Genomic DNA, 22,879 nt, shown 5'->3' on the forward strand with positions numbered 1-22,879 from the left:
TAGGAGAGCCCAGCAGCACCATACCTAACACTTCTCTAGAGCCAGCTCCAGTTTGGAAACTACTATTAACCTTTACGGCAGGTTGTATCTGTGCAAGTAGTAACTCTAAAATGCACCAGAGGCACCCAAACAGCTTTTCAAGAGGCAGCTTAATGCTGGCAAGCATGAAGCCAAGTGTAAGCCAATTTGGTGAAAAGCCATACAACTTCCTCTGCATTTACTGTCCACTGAGTTGCATGGTAACAAATTTTTGGTATCATCTAGGATATACCAAAGAGTTACTTTCAATAACATGACAGTTTTCTTACCAGGAGCTTGCATATCTAAGGAAACAGAGTGCCAGCTGCACTGGGTAAGGAAGGAAGGAAGAAAAACCTGAAGGACGTGAAAACAAACAACACGGAAGAATCTCTATCACAAAATAACTGAGCAAAGGATACAGTTTTTCTGTCAACAGTTGGGATTTTGAGACTGAAGTGTTAATTTGCAAGCTTACTGAAAACTCACCACTGTCTGTGCCCAGCACGCTCTTTCAGTGCTGTGAGTGGAGCATGCCAAGCAGTCGCAATAGTGCTCCACCACCCATTGCTTTCCTCTAGATTAAAACGCGCGCAGTTAAAGGGAGCACAGAAGTGCCATACGCTGAACCCTGGCCACAGCAGACTGTTCGTCGTAAACCCCCTTCTCTGTAACGTAACTTGTCTGCCTCTTGAGTTTTCCATTTCACAGCACAGCTGAGGTTGGAAGGCACCTCTGGAGATGACCTAGTCCAACACCCATCCCACCCACCGCCATGCGTCCAGGCAGGTTTTGAAGAAGACTCCACCGCTTCTTTGCGCAACCTGCTCCACTGTATCTGACCACCCTCACAGGAAAAAGTTTTTCTGATGTTTAAATGGATTCTCCTGTATCTCAGTTTGTGCCCATTGCCTCTCAGCCTGCCACTGAGCACCACCAAGAAGAGTCTGGCTGTTTTGACTCTCCCTCCATCATGTATTTATAAACGTTGGCAAGACCCCTCCCGAGCCTTCTGCAGGCTTAGCAGTCCCAGCTCTCTCAGCCTCTCCTCATACAACAGATGCCCCACTCCTCAATCATCATGGCCTTTTGCTGGACTGCTCTACTAAGTCCTTGTCTCTCTTGTACCAAAGAAGCCCAGAACTGGACCCAGCACTCCAGATGTCTTGCCAGATGCGAGTAGAAAGGATCGCCACCCTTGACCTGCTAGCAATACTCTTCCTAACACAACCTGGGAGACTGCTGGCCCTCACTGTAGGCTGGCTCACGGTCAGCTTGTTACCCCCCATCACCCCAATGCTCTTTCAAAACTTGCCTGAACACCAGCTTCCCCTTCCCAAAGAGGTCACGCTCAGCACCCAGGCATCGCTCGGATCGCGGAGGTTTCTTCCACACCACAACCCCACTTCACCCAGCTCCAAAGGAGAGAGCTGGCCAGAGGCCCAGCCCAGCTCATGGTTCAGGACGGACTCAGCAGCAGGGTGAGGAAGCAAGATTTTCAGTAGCCAGGAACAAGTTTAGCAAGTTCCCAGGACAATCAAAGAGATATTTTTATGGTAAGTGCTTTACTACAAATGCTTTCATAAATGCTTCGAAGAAGTTGGAAGTGGTAGATAAAAAAAATTTGGCCAGTTCTGACAATACAGAAAACAATTGAAGAAGAGCGCAAAAGAGCATGCTATTTGAACTTCTCTACTTTCCCAGAGTGATGTAGCAATACGAGTAAGGCTATATCTGGCCAGTCAAACCTGCAAAAGTATTCATGTATCACCATAGCCTGTAGAAAGATTATAGTCTTTTATTGATTTCTTGTTTTACAGATTCAGATTTAACTTTCAATAATAAAGTTCAATAAATTGATTCCCTAATCATAAAAACTTGTTTTACACGTTATGTACAGGTACCCAGAGACTACAGCCATACAGCATGTCACAGCTATACCACAGACCTTCACACGGAACAAGCTGGGGAGAGGTGCTAACTGCAATGACATACATTCAGAGATCAAGTTGTGGATATGCACAGTGCATTTGGCACAGCTCACTGAAGATTGCCCACACAGGGACAGTAAAATAATCCCAACTAAGTGATAACATGGATTAGTTCAACTACATTAAGTCCAGGAGGAACACTTAATTCACAATTAAACTAGCCATTGGAAGAGATTTGATTAAGTTGAATCAAATGCAGCTGAACTAATCATTTTAGTTTCATTAAGCATCCCTCTATAGACAAATCCTAGACCTTGAGATCTGTCTCCAATATAAAACAAGTCTTTTTAGTTGAGATATGCAGAAGTTTGAGGACTGAGGGGAGTTCAGGTATTAGAAGTATTCTTTGGCAGTTTGATACAAATATAAAAAATAGATTACTTTTGAGGACTAAACTAAGCTTTTCCCATTTTATATCTTTTCTGCCAGCACCAGAACTGCTTCAGTGACACAGTAACACTCACATATGGTAACTTAAACACAACCTTACATTTTAATGAAACAAAATTCATATTACAGTTAAAGTTCAATACTCAAGATACCCTCCAACAGGCTATCTGCTCACCACAAAAAAGTTAAAAACTTAACATTCAGTGAGAAAACTTTCCCAAGGCAATGACAGAACCCATGAAACATTGCACGACCGTATCTTCTCTGCAATACTGTAACTGGCAAATATCACAGACCAGTCTGCAAAAGGCAGCCAACTGTACTCTTAAGCATTCCAGCTCATATGGAACATTATTTGATGTCAAGACCATTAGTTAATTGATTAAACAGCCCCTTCTCTTTTATGAGATAAAGTAGACCACAGGTCTCTCCTGTAACTGCAATCTGATCTTAGTATGACAAAAAACTGCAGTTAAGAGTTTATGCAATCTGCTTTATAACATTACGTCAAGCTACAACAGTTAAAATACAGTTTCACAAAGCAGACACTCATTTAAAATCTGGCAATTCCCTTTTAAAAGCAGTCGTTTTCCTTTCTAGTGACATGCCTATCCTGAAGGAGATAAAGCCAGACTCATTTTGAAGAGGGGAGGAAAGAAGGAAACACTTCCAGAATGAAGTGTCCAATTCTACAGCCTGCAGGGCAGAAGGCTGCAATATTAATGTTTGTCTCCAGTAATACAGCTCTAAAGATATTGCTTTGTCCAAATGCTGCTATAAAGACTTTCAATTTCAAATTACTTCCAACAATAGGAATGTAACTCGACTAGGGCATTCCACGATGAAGACTATTTAGCCAATATATCTATTTAGTTATCTCAGTTTTGAGATACTGTAGTGCAGCTTCATCTTCTTTCTTGTCTGCTGCAGACTCCCATTCAAACTTCTAAATGCACAGTTCAGAACAAACCTAACAAAAGGCTTAAGCAGACTGTCCTGCTGGGTACACGAGCACAACAAGCAAGTCACATTAGCCATGGAAGTGGACCTAGTCCATTTTCAGATTTTTCAGCAAGTGATGCCAGAGCCTTAGCCAGCTTGTCACCTTAAGTGAGAAGTTTATGGGGAAAATAGGTACACAAACAATACATAGTACTGTTTATGCTTATTCCCTATAGAAAACTGACCCGATGCTGAGAAGTTTCACTCAGGGCTGTAGGAATACTTTGATTTTACCTCTTAAAAAAAAGAGGGGATGGGTAGTGCTACACAGACTGCCTAATCCACCTACCATAGAAGCTTCCATTCCTTTTTATGGAATCTTCTCAGTATTTCTAGAACTTGATACCTCTTGCTGGCTTAGTCATCACAGCCAAGTAGCAGTCTCTAGTCTCAGTTAACAGAACTGAGCCCTCTGGAATTCACACATTATATAGTAAATATATCTGAAGATAAACCAGTGATTAGCTCTGAAATGCCTGACCATGAAGAATTAAAAAGAAACAAGCTGACATGAGAGTTCTTCCTTGGATTTAAGGAACTTCAGGGCATGGAACTCCTAATTATGTTGTCCTGTAGATTTCACAAGACTTAATTCTTGCATGTTCTTTTCATCACTTGGACATGAAAGTGAGGGTAATTCAGCTTTGAACAGCTTTGCTTGCAATAACTGTCTTTTTCATAAAGGTAATCTGTGAATTTCCCGCTCCCCATAGATTCTCAGGCATTCACACAGACTCTCTAGAAAGGTAAGACACTTTATTGAATTCGTTGATAAATTAAGAAAGGACTATGAACCAGACTTATGGGTCACAGGTGCTTGTAAACAGACATCAGTTCCTTCCCACAGAAAGCCTGACTCCATGTGCTCAGCCAGAAGTCACTTTCCCCAGCGCTGCTCACAGGCTGCATAGTGATGGAGGGCAGAGAAAAAGTCTTCATAGCTGATGTTCAGGTGGGAAGGCAAAGAACTGAGAAAGCAAGTTAGAAAAGTTAAAATAAGCTTTTATAAACACGACAGAACTCATATGGCCAGTCAGGAATATCACTACTTAAAACAAGCTATTGTCTTAGTAACCTTTTAAAGTTGTTCTCAACACCATTATTGTCACTCAGCTCCACTAATTAAATTAGCTGTTAATATCTTGTCACCCTCTAAATCAAAGCCTACTCATTAGAGCACATAGGACACTTCAAATTACTGAGAAAGTTGGAGAAGCACAGGTCTGCCCAGACATTTAAGTGCCCTATAAATGCTCTCAGATTTAAGAAATATGGCAGCTCTAGTCAGTGCAGTTATTGCCAAAATTGGAAAGTAATCCAGAGGCATGATCATCTTACACTGTCTTATTTCCCTTATACCCTTAGTTTCCCTGTTAGAAACCTGTAAGCCACTCAAAATCCACACAAGGAACACCGACAGAACTGGGATTGGACCACTGAGACTAGATGGTGACAGAAGCTGTTCCTTAAACCTGAAGAGTGAAGTCTGCTGTTGTCTAATTGTGGCTGAAGGAGCAACAATGGTTGCCATGTTTGACAGGTTTCATTTAACAATTCTTAAATAACCTCAAATCAATCTCTAGACACCTTTGTTTAGACAGATCTACTCTTATGGCTATTTCCATAAAGTCACAAAGACTTGTTTAGTTAGATATTATTCCAACCTGTTTCACAGCTTTTATAGGCAACTCACATGATTTCTGTCAGTCTGATGTGCCATGGAAGGAATCCTAACGTGCTGTCCACAGGACCAAACTTCAAGACTAAATCGGGATCAGGAAATCCATTTGTACCTGTAAGAACAAGTTAAATTAGCTTTCATTAAATTCACCAGAACATTTGTTTTAATTCTAAACCCTAAGGCATCTGCTTTTTCATTAAATGCCTTTTTTTTTTTTTTTTTTTTTTTAAATGAAGTGAAGCTCCTGAGGACAAGTTAACAATTAAAAGCCCAGGAGGACAGACTGGTCTTGTACCACCTGAACAGGACCAACTGAGCAAAAGCTTAGGCAGCCACTGCAGGTCCAGCTGGACTGTTATTTTTATTTCAGGTAGTTTTCAAAAGACTTGGTAAGGAAGTTATAGGAACAGTTACATTTTTTTGAACAACAGCAAACCTTAACACCGCTGTTTAAACTAACTTGTTCTAGTTTTGTCTTGGCAAACTGGATTTTAGTACCATAGAACATGCTGTACCCTGACCCATACCTACTGCAGTCAAACAGAATAAAAGGACTGTTAACACACACACACACACAAAAAAACCCCCAAAACAACACTTAAGGAGGTTCCACTGAAGAACAACTTAATATCACAGACCATCAAGAAAACAAGTTGTAAAAAAAATACTGTCAGATGAATTGTGTCTCAGTATGGAGCTAGATAATTTAAACTTTTACTACGAAATTTCAGACAAACTGTTGCAGATGACATCTTTCTGGTTAGATGAGTGAGGAAAACAGGTCACTAGGTGCCCATTCTTACTACCCATACCTTAAAACCCCAGTCACTGTCATTCCACTACTGAGAGCATCCTACTGATCTCCTGAGGTTGAAGACAATCAGTGGCCAAACGACACTGTCTCCCTTTTCCATACACCTCTGCCATGTCTGAGCTACTCCAGGCTAAAATTGACAGATAGGCAATAAGCTTAGAAGGAACAGTCTTAGTCCAGCTTTCCCTGATAATACTAGCAAGTTGATTAGGGCAACATGTGAAAACCAGTATAGTACCCCAAGGGGACCCAAGAAGGTAAGCTTTCTTCATGCACCTACCTACCTCATCTGAAAAACATTCCAGCAGTCATAACCCTACTTTGCTATAATGCTGCAATTAGTCATGATTATTGCATGCTATTTCTTGCTACCCCTTCCATTATCCACTAATTCTACAAGTTAACTGCAAGGGTGCTTACATTGCATAATACCTACATTTAGCAGATAAAGTTTAATACTGCCTCTTTGCTCTGAACTTCAGATGTTATTTCTCAATTCTTTTCTCACTTGTTTAACAACAACAACAAAAAAAACCCAAACCAAAAAAACCCCCAAACCAGTCAAGAGCCTTTTACAAGTTTAAGTTTAGATGTAGAGGAACTTAACTTTGGGAATAACAGAACAGGAAACTAAGGTCCTATCAGATTTTGCTCCACCCAGGTTTTGAAACTGAAGCTGGAGACTTCAAAAACTTCACATCCTCCCTCCCCACTAAATCACAACAATAGTAATCCTTTTACCAGAGGCAAAGAAGCTATTTTCCCAAGCCTGTGCATTTCTAAGGAAGGATGAAGTACTTGGATATGAGTGCCTTGTGCCACAGTCCAAATCTTATCTCAAAGTTAAGAGAAAAAAAATATACAAAGCAAAAGCCACTTATGTGTTCAGAAGCTAGCATGTTAGTATGAAAGAGCTTTGCAGGGAAGCAGTGAATACTTAGAAGTGGGGACTCTGGAGGAAGTGGACAGTTTTACTCATCAGCTGATTCAGTAGCTGAGTACTCCTCAGCTGGCCAGTTCAACAGCAGGATCTTCAACACTGCAATGGCTTTTCAAACAGGAAAAGACCTTCAGAGAGCCCAGTTAATGCTAATATTTCCTTCTGGTTCCTATCTGAAGGAAAATGAAAACATACACTGTAGTATTACTGTCAGAACAGCCTACCCAACAGTACTGTGCTTTCTGCATCCATTTCTCTACCTAAACATATCAACACTACAGATGCTTTACAGGTGGAAGCTCCCTCAGAGCTGCTGGAGTTACAGCACTCTTCAAGTTTAGCACACACAAGATAGAAGGATTTGGGAGCAGACTCAAAAAAAAAAAAAAAAAAAGGCCAAAAGACTTAGACACTCAAGGAACAGGAGTCTGGCAACATCCCTTCTAGGTCAGGAGTTCTGAGAGAGAAACATGAAGGAGTCTGTAGAGCTGACAGCACTACCACCCTTCTCTTCCCCACATAGATTTTACAGGGCAACTTGAACAGCCTTAATTGATAGTCATGTTCTTTACTGGGAAGGCAGACAGCAAGTAGGGACAATATTATAATGCAGCTGGCAACTACTTTTCTGAAAACAAGCTGGTTAGCTGAGGCATTGCTCAGAAGAAAGTACTCTTACACCAAAGAAAACTCAAGCTGTAAGAATTAGAGCATGACTGGATTAAGAACCAGAAAAGCCACGTAAGCTAGAACCATACCATTTTAGGACTAGACTTCAATAACTGCATCCTAAATATGAACAGAAAGTTAAAAAACTACATTATCAGGTACTTAAATCAAAATGTGAAAAAGCAGAATCTTACAGAAGTCACCATGAATACAAACCCTAAAAATATAGCTACTCAAGTACTGCTTTTCAGAACTCACTCTCAACTTAGATCTGTAACTCACAGATGTTTACATTCAATACCTTTCCATTAAGGATGCACAGAAACTAAATTTGCCTATGACTGAGTAGTTTCATAAGCTAAATAAGTCATGAAAGACTAGTTCTTCACCTTCAACCGTCCTAAACATTAAACCCAAGCAAATTAATAAGCAGGACTAGTTACAGATACCATCCTTAGTTATTAGCCACATAGATTAAACAGTCTGTTTTCAAAGTTTACAGTTTTGACAGACTAAAAGTCTAGATTTCTCTTTCTGTGCTCAGCTAGCATGCATTACTTGAACAATAAGTCTGCTCAAGTAAGACTGGACCCAATACTTTTAACATACCCAGACACTTAAATGCATGGACAGAAGATTGTGAACAAGTGTTTGAGAAGCTCCAGTTAAACATCACTGGCCAAAATACATACGTACTATCAACTATCACCAGTTCTACAGGAAATGAGAGACTATTTTAAAGAAGCAATTATTCGTTTCCTTAAATTGCCTTTGGGATATAACAGGATAGATGTCTAAGTTACTTCTTCAGGTGCTTTATTTAATACATTTAATAATTCCATTACAGTGAGAAGCTATCATGCAGCATGCTGACAACAGGAACAGAATTTAGTTTGAAATTAAGATTAAAGCGTCCAAATTGCCACGGTAGTCAATATGCAAAGCAACTCAGCCAACCACCCATTTGAGAAAAATCACTCTCTGAAGTCCAATTAACGAGAGCCACAATAATGTGCCTGCAGACATCCAAGTTGAAGTGTGCAATCTGAAACCTGAACCCTGCCAAGCTAATTACAGCTGCATGGATCACCTAGGAAAGCAGAGCAACTGTTATAGCTCCATAGCACCACTGGGGAGGTGGAGGCTTGTTCTAAACTACTTCTCCCAGATATGAGATTAGGGCAGCCCTGCCCTTTTCATAGCTATTGCATGTAGCCATGCACCTCAGTGCACAGTCAGTAATCTGCATGAATTAGTAATGAAGGTAACTAAGCTAGTGTGGGTTATACAGCAGCAAAATATCAGCACGTGCTCCATCATTTGCACTCAGGGTGGTAGTTAGGCAGCGGTAACAGCTTTAATTGCTGTAACTAGATCTTGAAAAGACTCTCTGCCCATACTCTGGTTTGCAGCATGCTAACTTGCAACAAGTTAACCTAAGTTACAATAGTCTAGTTTCAGGTAATCCCAGCAGTACTTTTTGAGAAAGCTCGTTGCAGAACATCCTACAGAGGTTATAAACTCTGCAAAGCTGAGACTCTCCAATTTAGCTTAAGGTTTCCTTTTTCCGCTTAAAGAAAAAGCTCAAAAGGGAGTAAACCAGTAAGAAATTTTTAGCAGAAGCCTGAAAGCAATAATCATAACTTACCCTGATAGACTAAGTATCAAGATGCATATGTTCTAAGCAATAAATATACTAGAAACAAAATCCATTATGAATCGAGTACTCTTTCCCCTCCTCCCCACAGACCATGCCATACTTACTACTTAATAAGTTGTCTAACACATTCACATCCAGGTCTGTGTATGTTCTTTGCTGCTGTGCTACCAACTGACAAAAGTTCTGAGCAGCTTTTACTATGTCTGCTTTTCCATCTTCCGGAGACAGCACCTTCAATGCAGATTGGCAATTTAAAACTGCAAGTACAAAACACAGTTTAAAAGCAACAGAAATATAGTTGTTTTGAATGTGCTTTACACATTCACAGGGTATGACTGAAAGTAACTTGTAGTTTACTTCATATATTATACAACTAGTCATAGATTTCTCTCATCCATCTCTTACAGAAGTGGGTAAGTATCTTCTGGATTTGCTGTATTACTAAAGCACAAGTTTAAGGCAAATATTTTGAGGAGTCTTGTGAAAAGTGGATTAATGTCAGTCTTGAAATAAAAAGTCTTCCAGGGAATTTGCATTGGTTCTTACACTATCAGGCAAAGCAGTGAGAGGAAGGTGCCTAGGCAGTAACTTGGGGGGTGGTAAACAATGCAGAAAGACTTGCAGTTCAGGGAAAGGAAAAAAAGACTTAATTCCTACCCTAAAACAGCTACTGTGGACATTCATGTGACACAATGATTAAGTATGCTGAGTATTATCACAGGATCTTTCAGTAGCACTTCAAAATTGATACAAGAGTTACAATATTGATTTAGGATTGCTACAGAGAAGCTAGGTACCAGAGTTCATCCATTAATCTTTAATTACGTCTGTGACTTGAGGACATTTCACAACAATCTTACTGTCTGCACTGTTGTGAGGTAAGAGTCTTCTCGCACTTCGACTTGCATCATTGTCAGTTTTGATAAGGTACTTAAGAGGTAAACTTACCAAGGTAGCTGAAGGCTACAGACAGTGTACTAAACCCAGCCTGAAGTAACTGGGTTAAGTACTAGTGTGTGGACACATTAGACTTATAGAGAACTTATGATAGTTACAACCAGATACTTAAAAATAGCATTTCTTAAAACTGCAGAACCTGACTGCAAAGGACCACAGAATACAGTCAGAAGACTCCTAAGAACATCTAAAAAAACCTCATGTCTATCCAAAGCCACCACAATGAAAATAATTGTTCCTTGATATTGTTTGATTTGTTGTATGTCCTATGTTAAAGAATATTTCTCTAACAGTATTCATAAATGTAAGGCATGCCATTTTGCTTCTCAGAAGTAGTGAAAAATTGCAGTTTAATATTATAAACTGGATAGATGTCAGCTTGTTCAGTTCAAAGTATGAAGGGTCTGATCTGACTGTGGAGCCTTCTAAGTAAGAATGAAAAATTTTAAAGAGAACAGAAAACACCTCTGCTTTTCATATATTTCAACACAGAAGATTGCTGAGACTTAAATGTGCCCTTTCAGTCAGCAAGTCAGAGCAGTCTTTCAGTAGTTCATTTGGTCTAGATGTAAAAACCCTGATTTAAGTAAGTGCAGCTAAGTATGCTAGAGTTTAAGACATTAACAACCCGTCTACCCTGTTTTCTGCTGGTTATTTCAACCTTCACAGGAATAAAGAGAAATAACATGAAACTTAGGTGTTTCCATGTAAATGGTAGCACCTTAGCCTAAGGTGCTTATAAGGCAAGTTAATGCTACAACTTTGGACTTTATACTGGAAAACTGGCACAAAGGATTTCGCCATCCTATCAGCCCTTGCAGGGGAAGCAAAAGTCAGCCAGCAGCATCTTAAATGCAGCTAAATGTATTACAGCTTGTGAAGTGTAGTCTTATTCTTAAGTCTTTGAACTATGTAATGTGATAAGGATTGTTTTGGTTTTTGGTCTGTTTTTGTTTGTTTGTTTTAATTATGAGACCTGTTTAAATACTATAAGTTGCAGTTAGGAGAGCTTTAAGTATATCAGCCTATCCCTCTAAGGCAAAGGCCTGCTTTAGTAAGTACATACTCGTGATTTACTACATTTTGAACGGACTTCTAACATTTGTGTTAGTCAGCATACCTAAATGAATACTTGCAGCAGATAGTATCGAATAAGGAACATTAATTTTGAAACATACTCCTGTTTTCCACTTCCACTACATGCAAAAGCTGCTACCACAGGTTTTTTTTTTTTTTTTTTCCCCAAACTTACACACTTTACCTTCCTGGTGTCATTATACATTGCCATGACAACCAGCAGTTTTGCTCTTTCCCTTCTTCTTCCCCACTTTGAGGTATAAGTTTGGAAAGATGGAAGCACACGCATTGTTAATTTGACATCAGTTCCCTTATGCTTACTCCAGTGCTTTTTCAGCTCTCTCAGCAAAAGAGTTCATCTCAGCGAAACAGTGGGGAGTTGAGCTACACTGATGCATTAAAGGGGTCATGGCACAACAGGCTAAACTGAAGATCAGGCTACCCAGTAATGATCACTATGGGAAGGAGAGCGCAACACTTCACTATTAGTTAAGAACAAATAAGCACAATGAAAGTTTAATACTAGCCCAGGAAAGTTGCATGTGTTCTGATAATCAGCGCTTAATGAAGGAAAAGGTCACTGTACACAGGAATGCATTTAAGTAAAAGCAGCATTATGATTTATATACAGCTGTTTACAGTCATACCAAACTCCACCTTGCAATTCATCTTACCTTGATCAGCTTTGTCTTGATTTGCAAATTCCACGGTGTACTTGGAGCAATCTAGTCCTAAGAGTTCTTGCTGCTGTTTTAAAATTTCATCCATCAATCTTGAATTATTCCTCTTGAAAATACCTTTAAAAAAAGGTTGCATGTCAGCCAACTCCTATAAAGAATGCTACAAAATAAATCTTACACTAGGCAGGAAGAAAAAAGAATCAGGTAGTCAGTACTGGTTTCAAACTGGAGTTCACAAGTATGATAAGAATCCAAAGCAAATGCTACTGCACATGACTAATTTCAGTGACCTTGGAAAGAAAACTCATGTGGTTTCGTTCCTCTTTCACTCAGCCTGGTTTAAGTAGCAAGCTGCAATTGCATAAGGGATAGTTTAAGACCCAGTTCATTGTCCTTAGTATGCTAGCAATAGTTTTGAGATAGCAATACCCTACCAGCACAGGGCCACCAAGTCAGATTAACACCAAGTTTCTTTCATGCCCATGCTGCTGTAGATTTGCAGCTTAAGTCTGGTACCACTTACTGCCACACCAGTAAGGCTGCAGGCTAACAAAGCAAGTCACCACAAAGCAAGAGCCAGAAGACTAAATCAGCATATCAGGCCACAGTAACTGTCCACTCTTACGCCATGGCCAATGCCATGGATTTCCTAATAAGCGGATTTCCCAAGTTGTATATTCCAAGGAGTTAATGCACTCCTCAAGGTCTTTTTATACTTACATGTTTATGGTAGACACATTCTGAGTGCAGGAGATTACAAAAACTTGCTTAACCAAACATACTTGGGTTCGTGTTCTAAAACAAATTCTAGCTCTTAAGAGGGACACAACAGAACTATTTCTAATTAAAAGTCAGAGTAAAAATTAAGTGTTACAGCTTAAATATTTACAATGCAAAAGTGTAGCTAAGCATATTTACTTAGGAACTGACAACGCTTTTATCATATTGTATTCAGAGGTTGTTACTAAGAGTGTAAGTTTCATTCAGAAATCCTTTGTGTCAAGCACTTCTCCTGGCCAGTCTAAAAATGCCCACACAATAATCTTAGAAGAAACACTGAACTTGTATACAATTTTATGATCAGGCTCACGATTCATCACCTCAACCTGATTCTGGGATTAGAAACTGCTACAAACAGCAGTTTCTACATCAGTAGTGGTGAAACAGCGTGTATGCATTGGGTTAAGACCATAATACATTAGGGAGTTAGTTTGCAACATGAAGTGATACAACTCCATTTATTTAATATGCTAGCCTTTAGGCCTAGTGAGTTAGTATTTTTATGCAGGCTTCACTAGAGGTTTTAATAGGTGGTAAGCATCTGGTTTTCCTCCCATCCTGGATACTTCCTGTGAAAAAAAAAATTTACTTCATTACACAAGTGTTACCGATGCTTATAACTGATTTCACATGCTGACAGACAAGCAAATCTCAGTAAGGCAGCAACCTTGATAGAAAGAAAAGCGTTAGAATACTTTCACTAAGTCTAAATAAACTAAAGTTAAATTGTTACACTTTGTGCTCCTGCTTATTAGTGTATATTCATACATAGTAGAAATTGAGAATGCTGCTTTGAATAATACTGTTTGGTACAACTCTGGTTGAATAAGTCTGTTTTGTGCCAGAGTTAGCACTGATTGTCTTCCTTACACTTAAGGTCAGCAGCAGTGCAGCTACTGCAACTGCTAATCCCACACCATCTTCAAGTAAGATCTGTACAAGGTTACGTGTGCCTCACCTCTAAGTCATCTGACTTCCATCCACTTTTCAAGATGAGGAAAAAAAACTATGCTCAATATTCAGAAAAAGAGTTGGCACAATTAGGATAGGCTCCCAATCTGGGAAACAGACAGCTGCTCTCTTCTTCCCCTTCCCCACCCAACACGAATGATAACAACTCTTTTCTCATTAAAAGTTATTGCCTAATCCTGTCAAAGATTGGAAGAACAGATTTAAGAATCCACACTCCAGCTCTAAAGTAAAAGCAGACATTAAGGATAACAGGTAGGAGAATAGACTAAGGTGTTTACTGCTCAGTAAAAAGGGACATCAGATAAAGGACTTGGTCTGGCTCTGAAGTGAAGGTCCTTAATACACACAGTGGATACTGAAGACTTGCTAGATATATTCTTGAGATTTATCTGAATATCACCAGCACACCCCTTCTACTCTCCTCATTTATCTCACCCACCTTAGTTGTTCAAATCTGGGTCCTGCATTGCTCTTGGAATAGCAGTTTAACACAAACTGGAAGCTACAGTAGTTGTACAGTTGTAGTATGTCTTTCTCGGAAAGACCTCCACACCTAAATTCCAACTGATCCACCAACCTTGACACACCTGCAGTTTTCCTGCAGAGAAGATCCTGAAGCACATCAGAAGGTAGTAAATATCATAGAATTATTTAGGTTGGAAAAGACCTCTACAATCATTGAGTCCAACTGTCAACCATGCCCACTAAACCATGTCCTGAAGTGCCTTGTCTACGCGCTTTTTGAACACCTCCAGGGATGGTGACTGCCCCCACTTCCCTGGGCAGCCTGTTCCAATGCCTGACAACCCTTTCAGTAAAGAAATTTTTCCTAATATCCAATGTAAACCTCCCCTGCCACAACTTGAGGCCATTTCCTCTCATCCTATCTCCAGCCACCTGACAGAAGAGACGAGCATCCACCTCACTACGACCTCCTGTCAGGAGGATCCAAACTAACCGAAATCTTCATTTAAAGCCAATAGCATTTGGGAACATTATTCCTTCAGCATTTTGTCTCCCACTCAGGGCACAAGAGACTTTTTCTTACTAATGCATATGATGGCAAATACAGTCCTGCCAGAGGCAATGTACATGGGCCAAATTCACACTTGACTTCAAAAATATTTTACGTGGTTGTGGCTCAAACATACACTTCCTTCCTTTACAGTACCTCAATAACCTATTTGTCTATAAGGTTCATTTTTTAAAACTTTGAAAATATATCCAAGTTAGTTCTGGAAGATGCTGTTGCTAGTTTATACATGATAAATGCAGTAAACAAGAGTGCATGAGTAGACCAACTCACTAGCAAAATTCAAGTGTTCCTAGGCAGCAAGACTTCAAGTCTTGATTCAATGCTACCTTCCAATTTCATTCAGTCTTCCATGCAAGTTGAAAGCAAGTCCATAATATGATTTTACCATTATAGAAAGTTAATTTGACAAGAGGTCCCATAAATTTTAGCAATACAACAGCTGTTTGCTGTTAAGTGGGAAAAATTTCAGCCTTACTACTGTTTCTAATATGGAACACAAACATGAAATTGTCATTATTATTTCTCATTAGAAACAATTTTTGTTTTTGAAAAGCAGAAACAGTTTTGTTCAGTCAGAACTCTGGAGTCTTTGCAAGGTGGTACAAATGCGTATATTCCAGCAAGTGAAGTGTTTTAAGAATTATGCATATTTAAGCCCTATAATTCCCAAAGCAAAGAGAATATAAAACTTCAGTTTACTTTTTTTTTTTCCAACTACTGAGAACTTGTGAGCTGTTTCCCAGGATAATTCTTGTTTTTACAACACAAGCTGGAAACCTGCTATTGATCATCAGTTCCCATCAGAGCTGAGGCAAACCAGAAGCGTTTTAGCTTCCTGCAGTAGTCCTCCATCACACGGGTCTTTTCCAGGGCACATGCCTTTTGCTCAGTTTTACAATAGTTACAAGCCATGTCCCTTTCCAGTCAACTGTGGTGTTGCAGCATTTTAGGGTTAGAGACCGACAAATGCAGTTTGTAATTAAGAGGCTGCGAGTTCAGCAGAAGCAAGGCTCCGAAGTGACAGGAATTGTGAACTGGAGGGAAACAAGTGGCAGAGAAACACCAGGTGGTGTCAACCATTTGCCTGGCTAGACTACCACGGCCACCAGCTGTTAACGCCTTGGTAGCATCTCAAAGTTCAATATTCTCACTTGCCCTGCTTTTTAAAGCAGCAGAATCTGGTAAAACACAGGATACGAGTCAGCTCTTGCTTACAAGGGAACACCTTAACCAAAGTTAAGCCTAGGAAAGAATACATTTCCACAGCATTTCAGTTATCTGCTTTTTCTCCACTCCCTGCCAGTGCCAACAAGGGAAGAGTCATAAGGTAACAAGTCCATTTAAAGCATCAAAGTATTAACAGTTTGAGAAACATCAAATCATAACCAAATTCAAATAATGTACATGCAAGAAACAGTTTTAACATATGAACAACTTCCGTCTACATCCTCGCGTTGGATCATGCTGGTTGATAACAGAGGAAAGCAGGGTTTGAGTCATTACACTGGACCTCACAGGATATGGAGAGCTAGAAAAATGTATTAGGCTTGTCTGCTCCAAGAGCCTAGAACAGAATATAATCCAAGTTTGGAAGAGGCTGAAGTCACTTAAGTTTCACCCACATTAAAGCCACTTAAGCTAGCACTAACTACATAGGAATAATTCGAGTTAGAACTTATAACCTCGTACGTGACCGCTCCTCCCACGTTTTTTCTTGGAGGGACATTCTGTACCAGAAGAACAAGAGCTTATCAGCAATCAATCAAAAGAAGAGATACTACTTTCGTACTACCCATACCTATAAGGAGATTACCTTCTACAGATTAGCATTAGCCCTTTTAATAAATGTTGGGAGGAGTCCTCAGACCACAAAACACCAAAACGCAATTGTTGAACGTGAAGTTTCACATGGGTGAAGATCCACAGCAGATGCCACGTGATACTGGTACCTCCCAAAAGTGTTGCAGTAACACAAAACCACAACATATTTATCTCCCCCAGTGAAGTGAACACCCAGAACACCCAGAAAGTTTTATGGATTGATCAGATCAGCTAACTACCAAGTAATTTGGAAGAGACTAAAAGCCTACGTTTGGGGCTAATGAAATAATTTCTTTTGCTTACTGCGGTACTCTATCCTTTCAAAGAATTTCTAAGAGAAAATTGTTCGAAGTAAAGGAGTTCACTGGAAAGCTAAACCCATGATGAAGAAACCAAAGTTCTAAATACAGTCATACTATGGGCTTTAAGAAACCTTTAACCCGAAGCATCTATTCAGGAGCCCAAAGAACTCAAACGCCAAGACGCAGCAAGCTCCCAAAACGTGCTCTAGACTTGTTCCAAACTATTTCAGGAAAGCTTCACTGATGGACAGAAGTAACACTCAAGCAAGCTCTCTTGAGTGGCAAAGTAACTTTAAAAGAAGAAAGTTAGAAGTACATAACGCTGGTCAAAGGCTTCTGCTCCCCAGAAGGTATTTTAATTGCTACTATATAATTGCATAATCACTGCCTTCTGACTGTGAGAAGGCTGCATTATTTCGTCAGAGATAAGGTCTTGACCAGCATGGCTGGATTTCTACCAAGTAATAGGATTGGCAGTACAGAAATGCACAGAAATAAATCCTTGATCAAAACCCTAAAATTTTAGTCAATCTGGATTTAATAACCAAGGTGCGTATAGTAACATCAAGTTTATTATGGCTTTGTTCTGCTGTGTATCAATGAAAATTGGGAGAATGAAAAGGGCCCCTAAACATCCAAGGCAGAAAAAGCATGCCACCTTAGCCCTCCAAGCCTGCTGGGGCAGGGAGGCGGAAAGGCTCAGTTTTGAGCACTGCAAGTCATAGCACCATATATTTATTACAGTACAAGACAGTTACGTTATGGTCCTCTTGCATTCTGCAAAGACCTTTTTACCCCAGTCTTCTGGAATACTGATCTTCATGGATTCAGAGAAGGCAGCCAAGTACCTGATCAGGTTCCACGAGAATTAGCCAATACATCTGCAATATATTGGGTTCTGTAATTGCCCATGAGAATCAGCCCAACTCCAGCCAAGTTGCCCTTACAGTTACTGGTGCAGCTGCTGTAACATACTAGTGTCAGCTGGGATGCAGCTACTTATTTTGACACCAAAGAATACAGAAACAACCTTCCATTTAGTCATTTTGTTGAAAATATAGAAATTCATTACCATAAACAAATAAACAGCTTATTTGGCACTTCTTTAAAGAACCTCACGCTTCCCTCTCTTCCTATAGAAGGGGCAATTAAGGACACATTTTTAATTTAAGCCTTCTACAGGAAACTGACACAGTATTTCTTCCAGAAAACACAACCATGGAAAACCACTCTTGTAATCAAAGTTTCCTGTTGCAATGAGAAGAATCTCAGTACTACAAATATGCAATGAAGGAAAAGGAAACAAAGTGCCCCTCACTACATCTAACACAGATTCAGAGCACTTATTGTATTTCCTTCTTCACCACAGCCAACATCACTGGGGAAAACACATCTTTGATAAGTCAATAGCTGGTACAATTGTACGAACACAGAACCTTACTGAAGCAGCTCAGCAGACTAAGAGTAAGTCTCACCACGTGAGAAGATGAAAACAAGCGCACAGCATAATTAAGGTTCACCCTCTGCTACTGATAAGAGCAAGCTGTACCTGACTTTATTCACCTTCACTATACTAGTGTTACTGCTGAGGGTTCCAGACATCGTTATTATTCAGAACTGGATATAGCAACAACTGCAACATCCTACTTAACAAGAAGTCTATCTGGAAACGCTGTATGCTCAATCCAGACACCATAAGGAGCTTAGCACCAAAAGAAAGGCAATATATCTGCTATTACTAGAAGTAAGCATATACTCAAGCCATACGAGTGGCTACTGGCTCACTCTCTGAAACCAGTTTAAAAGGCTCAGCTGACAAGATGCTGTGCAAAAAAGCAGTTGCGGCTGCTATCCCAGAAAACCCACTGAACACCCGTGAAGAACATGCACGTGTAATGGCAGGCTATTCTCATCAACTCTGAAAGTTCGGCAAAGGCCACTGGTTTAAAACATTTTAGTTGCTCTGCATTGTCTTGCCTTCTTCAGTTATGTTCCAACAAACTGTAATACATAGCTGTATTTTCAGGTTTCAAAGGTGTTACCAAAACCTTTTTAACATGCAACTAGCATGAATGTAACAACACATGGAACCAGCAGCAAATAATCTCCAAGATTTTTTTTTTTTCCGAACTGCTAACAAAGACAATTGTTCTCCAAGGTTATTTCAGCTCTTCAGAGGACATAACCTTGTCATTTCTCGTCATTACATTTACAGTCTTGTAATAGTCAGCCTTAGATCTGACTGGATCTCAACACGTGTGCTAGAGAAGCAGAAGTAGCTTCTCCACAATGAAGGCATCAGACACTACGACAGCGCTGGCTCCTCCCTGTCAGACAGGATCTCAGCGACAGTGGCTACCTAAGCATTGGCTGGTGCCTTCTCCCTCCTCAGTGCTGAATGGTTGCACAGTGAGCAAGCTGAAAACCAAGACCACCAAGAAATATGACTCTCAGCTGGATCTGTTCCTCAATTCAGTTCTCATACATATAATCTGTGCAGCGCAATGCAGGGATCCGAAAAGGAACTAAGCATACATACGTCACGTATTAGGCAGTGCTGCTGATAGCTTATTTGAGGTTTGACAGAAATTAGAGATACTACACAATGAAATGTCTCTCTTCAGGCTATGAGGGAAACTCACTCTTATTTGGCACCAATGTTTGTTCTGCAGCATTTAAGCTGTTAGAATGCTTTCCAAGCTGAGAGCAAAAAATATCAACACATGAATGGCTCTTCAGAAGGTGCTGACTGTCTTCTGTGTCCTTGAGATGTTATGCAAATATTTTATACTGTTCCTTGACTTTCAAATGAGGAAGTCTTGTCCCACTGAAACACAACATAACCAAGTTCCACAACAGCCCCGCACAGATGGCCAGTTTAAACTGCTAAGTGACTGGTATTAAGCCCAGCTTCTTAAAAAGATCTTAGAGAATTTAGTGAAAGTCAAGCCATTTGAGTCTTGTATCACATACGAAGGACCAGACATGAAACAGAACTTTTAACGGCAATGGTTTTAAAATTAAAAAAAAAAAAAAAAAAAAAATCAAACGCCTATACTCAGGGAAAGGCCTGGGTACCTCAGATGCTTTTGCACACTTGATGACAACAGATTCCACTTACTTACGTGGGATGCACTGTTGAGTTTTTCCTGAAAGAGCACTAGACGACAACTATTACAGACTATACCTCTAACCTGGCATACATCTACAGAATTAATCTGTCTTGCATGACATCTCTAGACAGCCATCAGAAGTGGGTCAAACCTACAGTTATACACTGGTCTTCTACAGTCTCACCATTGACATCAAGAGCACAGGGATCTCCAGCACAAAGCTTTCGCCTCTGGAGAGGACAGAAACAGGGCACCGTCCATCTCGTGTATTATTAGCCCTTCTGAGTTGATAGCTTGTCTAGTCTCGGTTAGAGATCATCTCTCAACAGCTGGGTCGAAAGCTTCACCTAAGAATATCTTGAATACGGCTAGTTTCATCTCCTCAGTAGGGAAGGACAGGTATGAGGAAGAAAGATTTGTTCCATGATTATTCCACAGAATATTAAATCCAAACCCTAAGCTTATCTTTAAGATAGTGAGGTGGAATCAATGTATCTGCAAGAGCAAGAGTTCAACAGTCTTACACCTGAGACCCAGTAAAGAATAAAGTCACACAGTGGATAAGAAAAGACACCAGAGTTTTCACAAACACTGGCTCGGACTTGACTCAAACATCAAGTAGCACCAGTCCTTATACTGAAAGTAGACCGTGTAATCTAATTTCACAATACAGACAGTGCACAGGACACACATGTTCATGTTTAACTACCCTTCCATCCTGTCTCATCTCACGAGAGACAGTACAGGAAAACAGACAGCTACTCTCATTCACCCACTTCTGGAAGCTCAGACAGGGTTCATAAACAGAGCTCATAAGAGCAGATAGCCTAAAGCTCTTCTCTACTAAGAGCGCATACCCTACACGGTCACGGGACAAGGCTCTAGAAAGGCCCCACCATCCTCCCCCTCCAGCGAGGGGGCACGATCGGGTCACCCGACGACACGGGAGCTTAGGGCAGGAGGGCACTCGGGGCATTCCCCAGGCTCACCAGGAGCTCTGCAGAGAGGCCAAGCGGCTCCAGGGGACGGGAAAGGAGCTGCCAATGGCCGAGGCTGGCACCCGGCTGGGGAAGACCCCGGGGGAAGGACAGGAGGATGGGGGGGAAAGGAGGGAAGGATGGAGGGAGAGATGGGGGGCCCCTGGCTCCATGCCGCTGGCACAGCGGGCCCAGGCGCTGCCTGCCTGCCAGGAGAGAGACTGCCCGCCCGGGCCGGGGACTCGGGGCACCGCCGCGGTACGATCCCCCCACCGCCGCTCCTCACCATTGTGGTCGTAGACGCTGACATAGGAGATGCCCACCGCCATGCACCACACCACCAGGCTGGCCATGTCCGCGTAGCTCGGCTCCTCCTCGGTCACCACCAGCCCCATGTGCACCGGCAGCTTCTGCAAGGCGCGCCCGTCCGACCGCCACCTCTGCCGGCCCTGAGCCGCTCCGCCGGCCCTCCGCCGCGCCGCGCCCGCCTTGCGGAAGGCGAAAGCCCCGGCGGCGGGGGCCAGCAGGGCGCAGGAGGCGGCGGCGGAGGCGGCCCGGCGCCAGAGCCAGGCGCGGGGCCCGGCGGCGGCGGCGGCGGGGCGGCGGCCGCGCAGGCAGGCCAGCAGCGCGCGCTGCAGGCCGAGCAGGGCGCGCAGCAGGGCGTGCAGCGCGCGCCACGCCAGCCCGCCCGCCCCGCTCATGTGGGGGGGGGGGGGCGCGAGGCGCGGGGCGGCTCGACCGACGGGAGCGCGCGCGGGGGGCGGGGGGGGGGGAGGGGTGAGGCAGCGGCGCGAGACCGGCGCGGGGCGGAGGGGACGGACCGGGAGGAGGTGGGGGGGGGGGGGGGGGGAAGCGCCTCAGCCGCAGCGCGCCGCCTGCCTCGCCGCCGCCATCCCCTCACTGAGTCCGCGTCCCCCGCCCGGCAACCGCCGCCCGCGCAGCCATCTTCCTGCCGCCCCGCCGGATCTTTCACCTCTCACCCCGCCACATGCCGGGCGCCCGTTGGCCGCCAGGCAGGCCGGCGTCACTTCCTTCCGCGGTGAGCGAATGACGTGGCTCTGAAGGAAGGGACGGGGCGGGGGCCAGGGAGGGGAGGGGAGGACGGGGGATGGCCCGGGGGCGGGGCCGGGGGCCCGGCCCCGCCTCTTGGGAGTGGGCGGGATCGGGGGCGGGGCCGCGGCCGCGGCCCCTGGCGGCGGGAAGTGCGGGGCGGCGGCGGCCGCCGGGGACGGGGCGTGTGAGGAGAGACTCGCCCGTCTCCGCTTGGCTTCGAGCCGCCTAACCCTTCCTCCGGCCGGGCGGCGAGGCTGCACGGTCTGCCGGCTCTTTCATCTCAGGAACACCCCCCCCCCGCGTCCAGCCCCGCGCCTTGGTCTTCTCGCCGGCGTTCGGAACGGGGGGGGACATCTGAACCCCGCAGAGGCAGCCGGGCCTGACGGCGAGGTGTCTTTCCTAAGCGGTGCTTCACCCTCAAAGCACGCTGCAAGTCCTCCTTGGGTGGTTCTGCAGCACAAGCGTGGGAAATGGGGGTAGCGTGGCCCCCGGAGACCCGCTGAGCGTGCCCATGGGGCGGCCGAAACAGCGAGGCCTCAGCGGTGCACACCCCGTTTTGCACTCTCCCACAAAACCTGCAGTTCCCTGGGCTTTTGCTGCCTTGGCTTGTAACAGCCCACAGAGCCAAAGATGCAAATCCCACTCGCTGCAGGCAAAAGAGAGAGCGACAGCTAACAAGCTAGCCCGGTGTCGTCAAGACAGGTGAGTGGGCTGAAATGACACAGGGAGGTAGTTAAAGTACTCTATTAAAAGAATCTGCCAATATAAAATGGAAAGAAAAATTCTGTATCGTGAAAATACTTTTCTTGCTCAGAAAAGAACTACTCCCCAGACTTCTAATACAGACCAACATTAGCCAGAAAAAATAACACGGTCAAACCGCGAGGAAGGCTTGTGCTGTTCCATAAATACCTAAATCTTTAGTTACCAAAAAGTCGGGGTGGCT

The 22,879-nt window shown here is 42.8% G+C and overlaps 1 protein-coding gene across 2 annotated transcripts; it reads right to left on the bottom strand.

Annotated features, from left to right (window-relative positions):
* Positions 1 to 1,798: 1,798 nt before the first annotated feature.
* Positions 1,799 to 21,597, bottom strand: NUS1 (NUS1 dehydrodolichyl diphosphate synthase subunit). Of its 2 annotated transcripts, none has more exons than XM_052781231.1 (5): positions 21,167 to 21,597; positions 11,874 to 11,996; positions 9,270 to 9,422; positions 5,095 to 5,194; positions 1,799 to 4,369 (listed from the first exon to the last, which is right to left on the bottom strand). In XM_052781231.1, exons 1-5 carry the CDS (start codon positions 21,579 to 21,581, stop codon positions 4,279 to 4,281), a joined length of 882 nt encoding a protein of 293 aa, XP_052637191.1. In that variant the 5' UTR covers positions 21,582 to 21,597; the 3' UTR covers positions 1,799 to 4,278. The 2 variants fall into 2 exon arrangements, 1 of the variants encoding a protein (XP_052637191.1); XR_008234266.1 differs by lacking the exon at positions 1,799 to 4,369 and adding an exon at positions 6,834 to 7,009.
* Between the last annotated feature and the right edge of the window lie 1,282 nt (positions 21,598 to 22,879).

This window comes from Harpia harpyja, chromosome 3 (assembly GCF_026419915.1).
Source record: "Harpia harpyja isolate bHarHar1 chromosome 3, bHarHar1 primary haplotype, whole genome shotgun sequence".
Classification (NCBI taxonomy): domain Eukaryota; kingdom Metazoa; phylum Chordata; class Aves; order Accipitriformes; family Accipitridae; genus Harpia; species Harpia harpyja.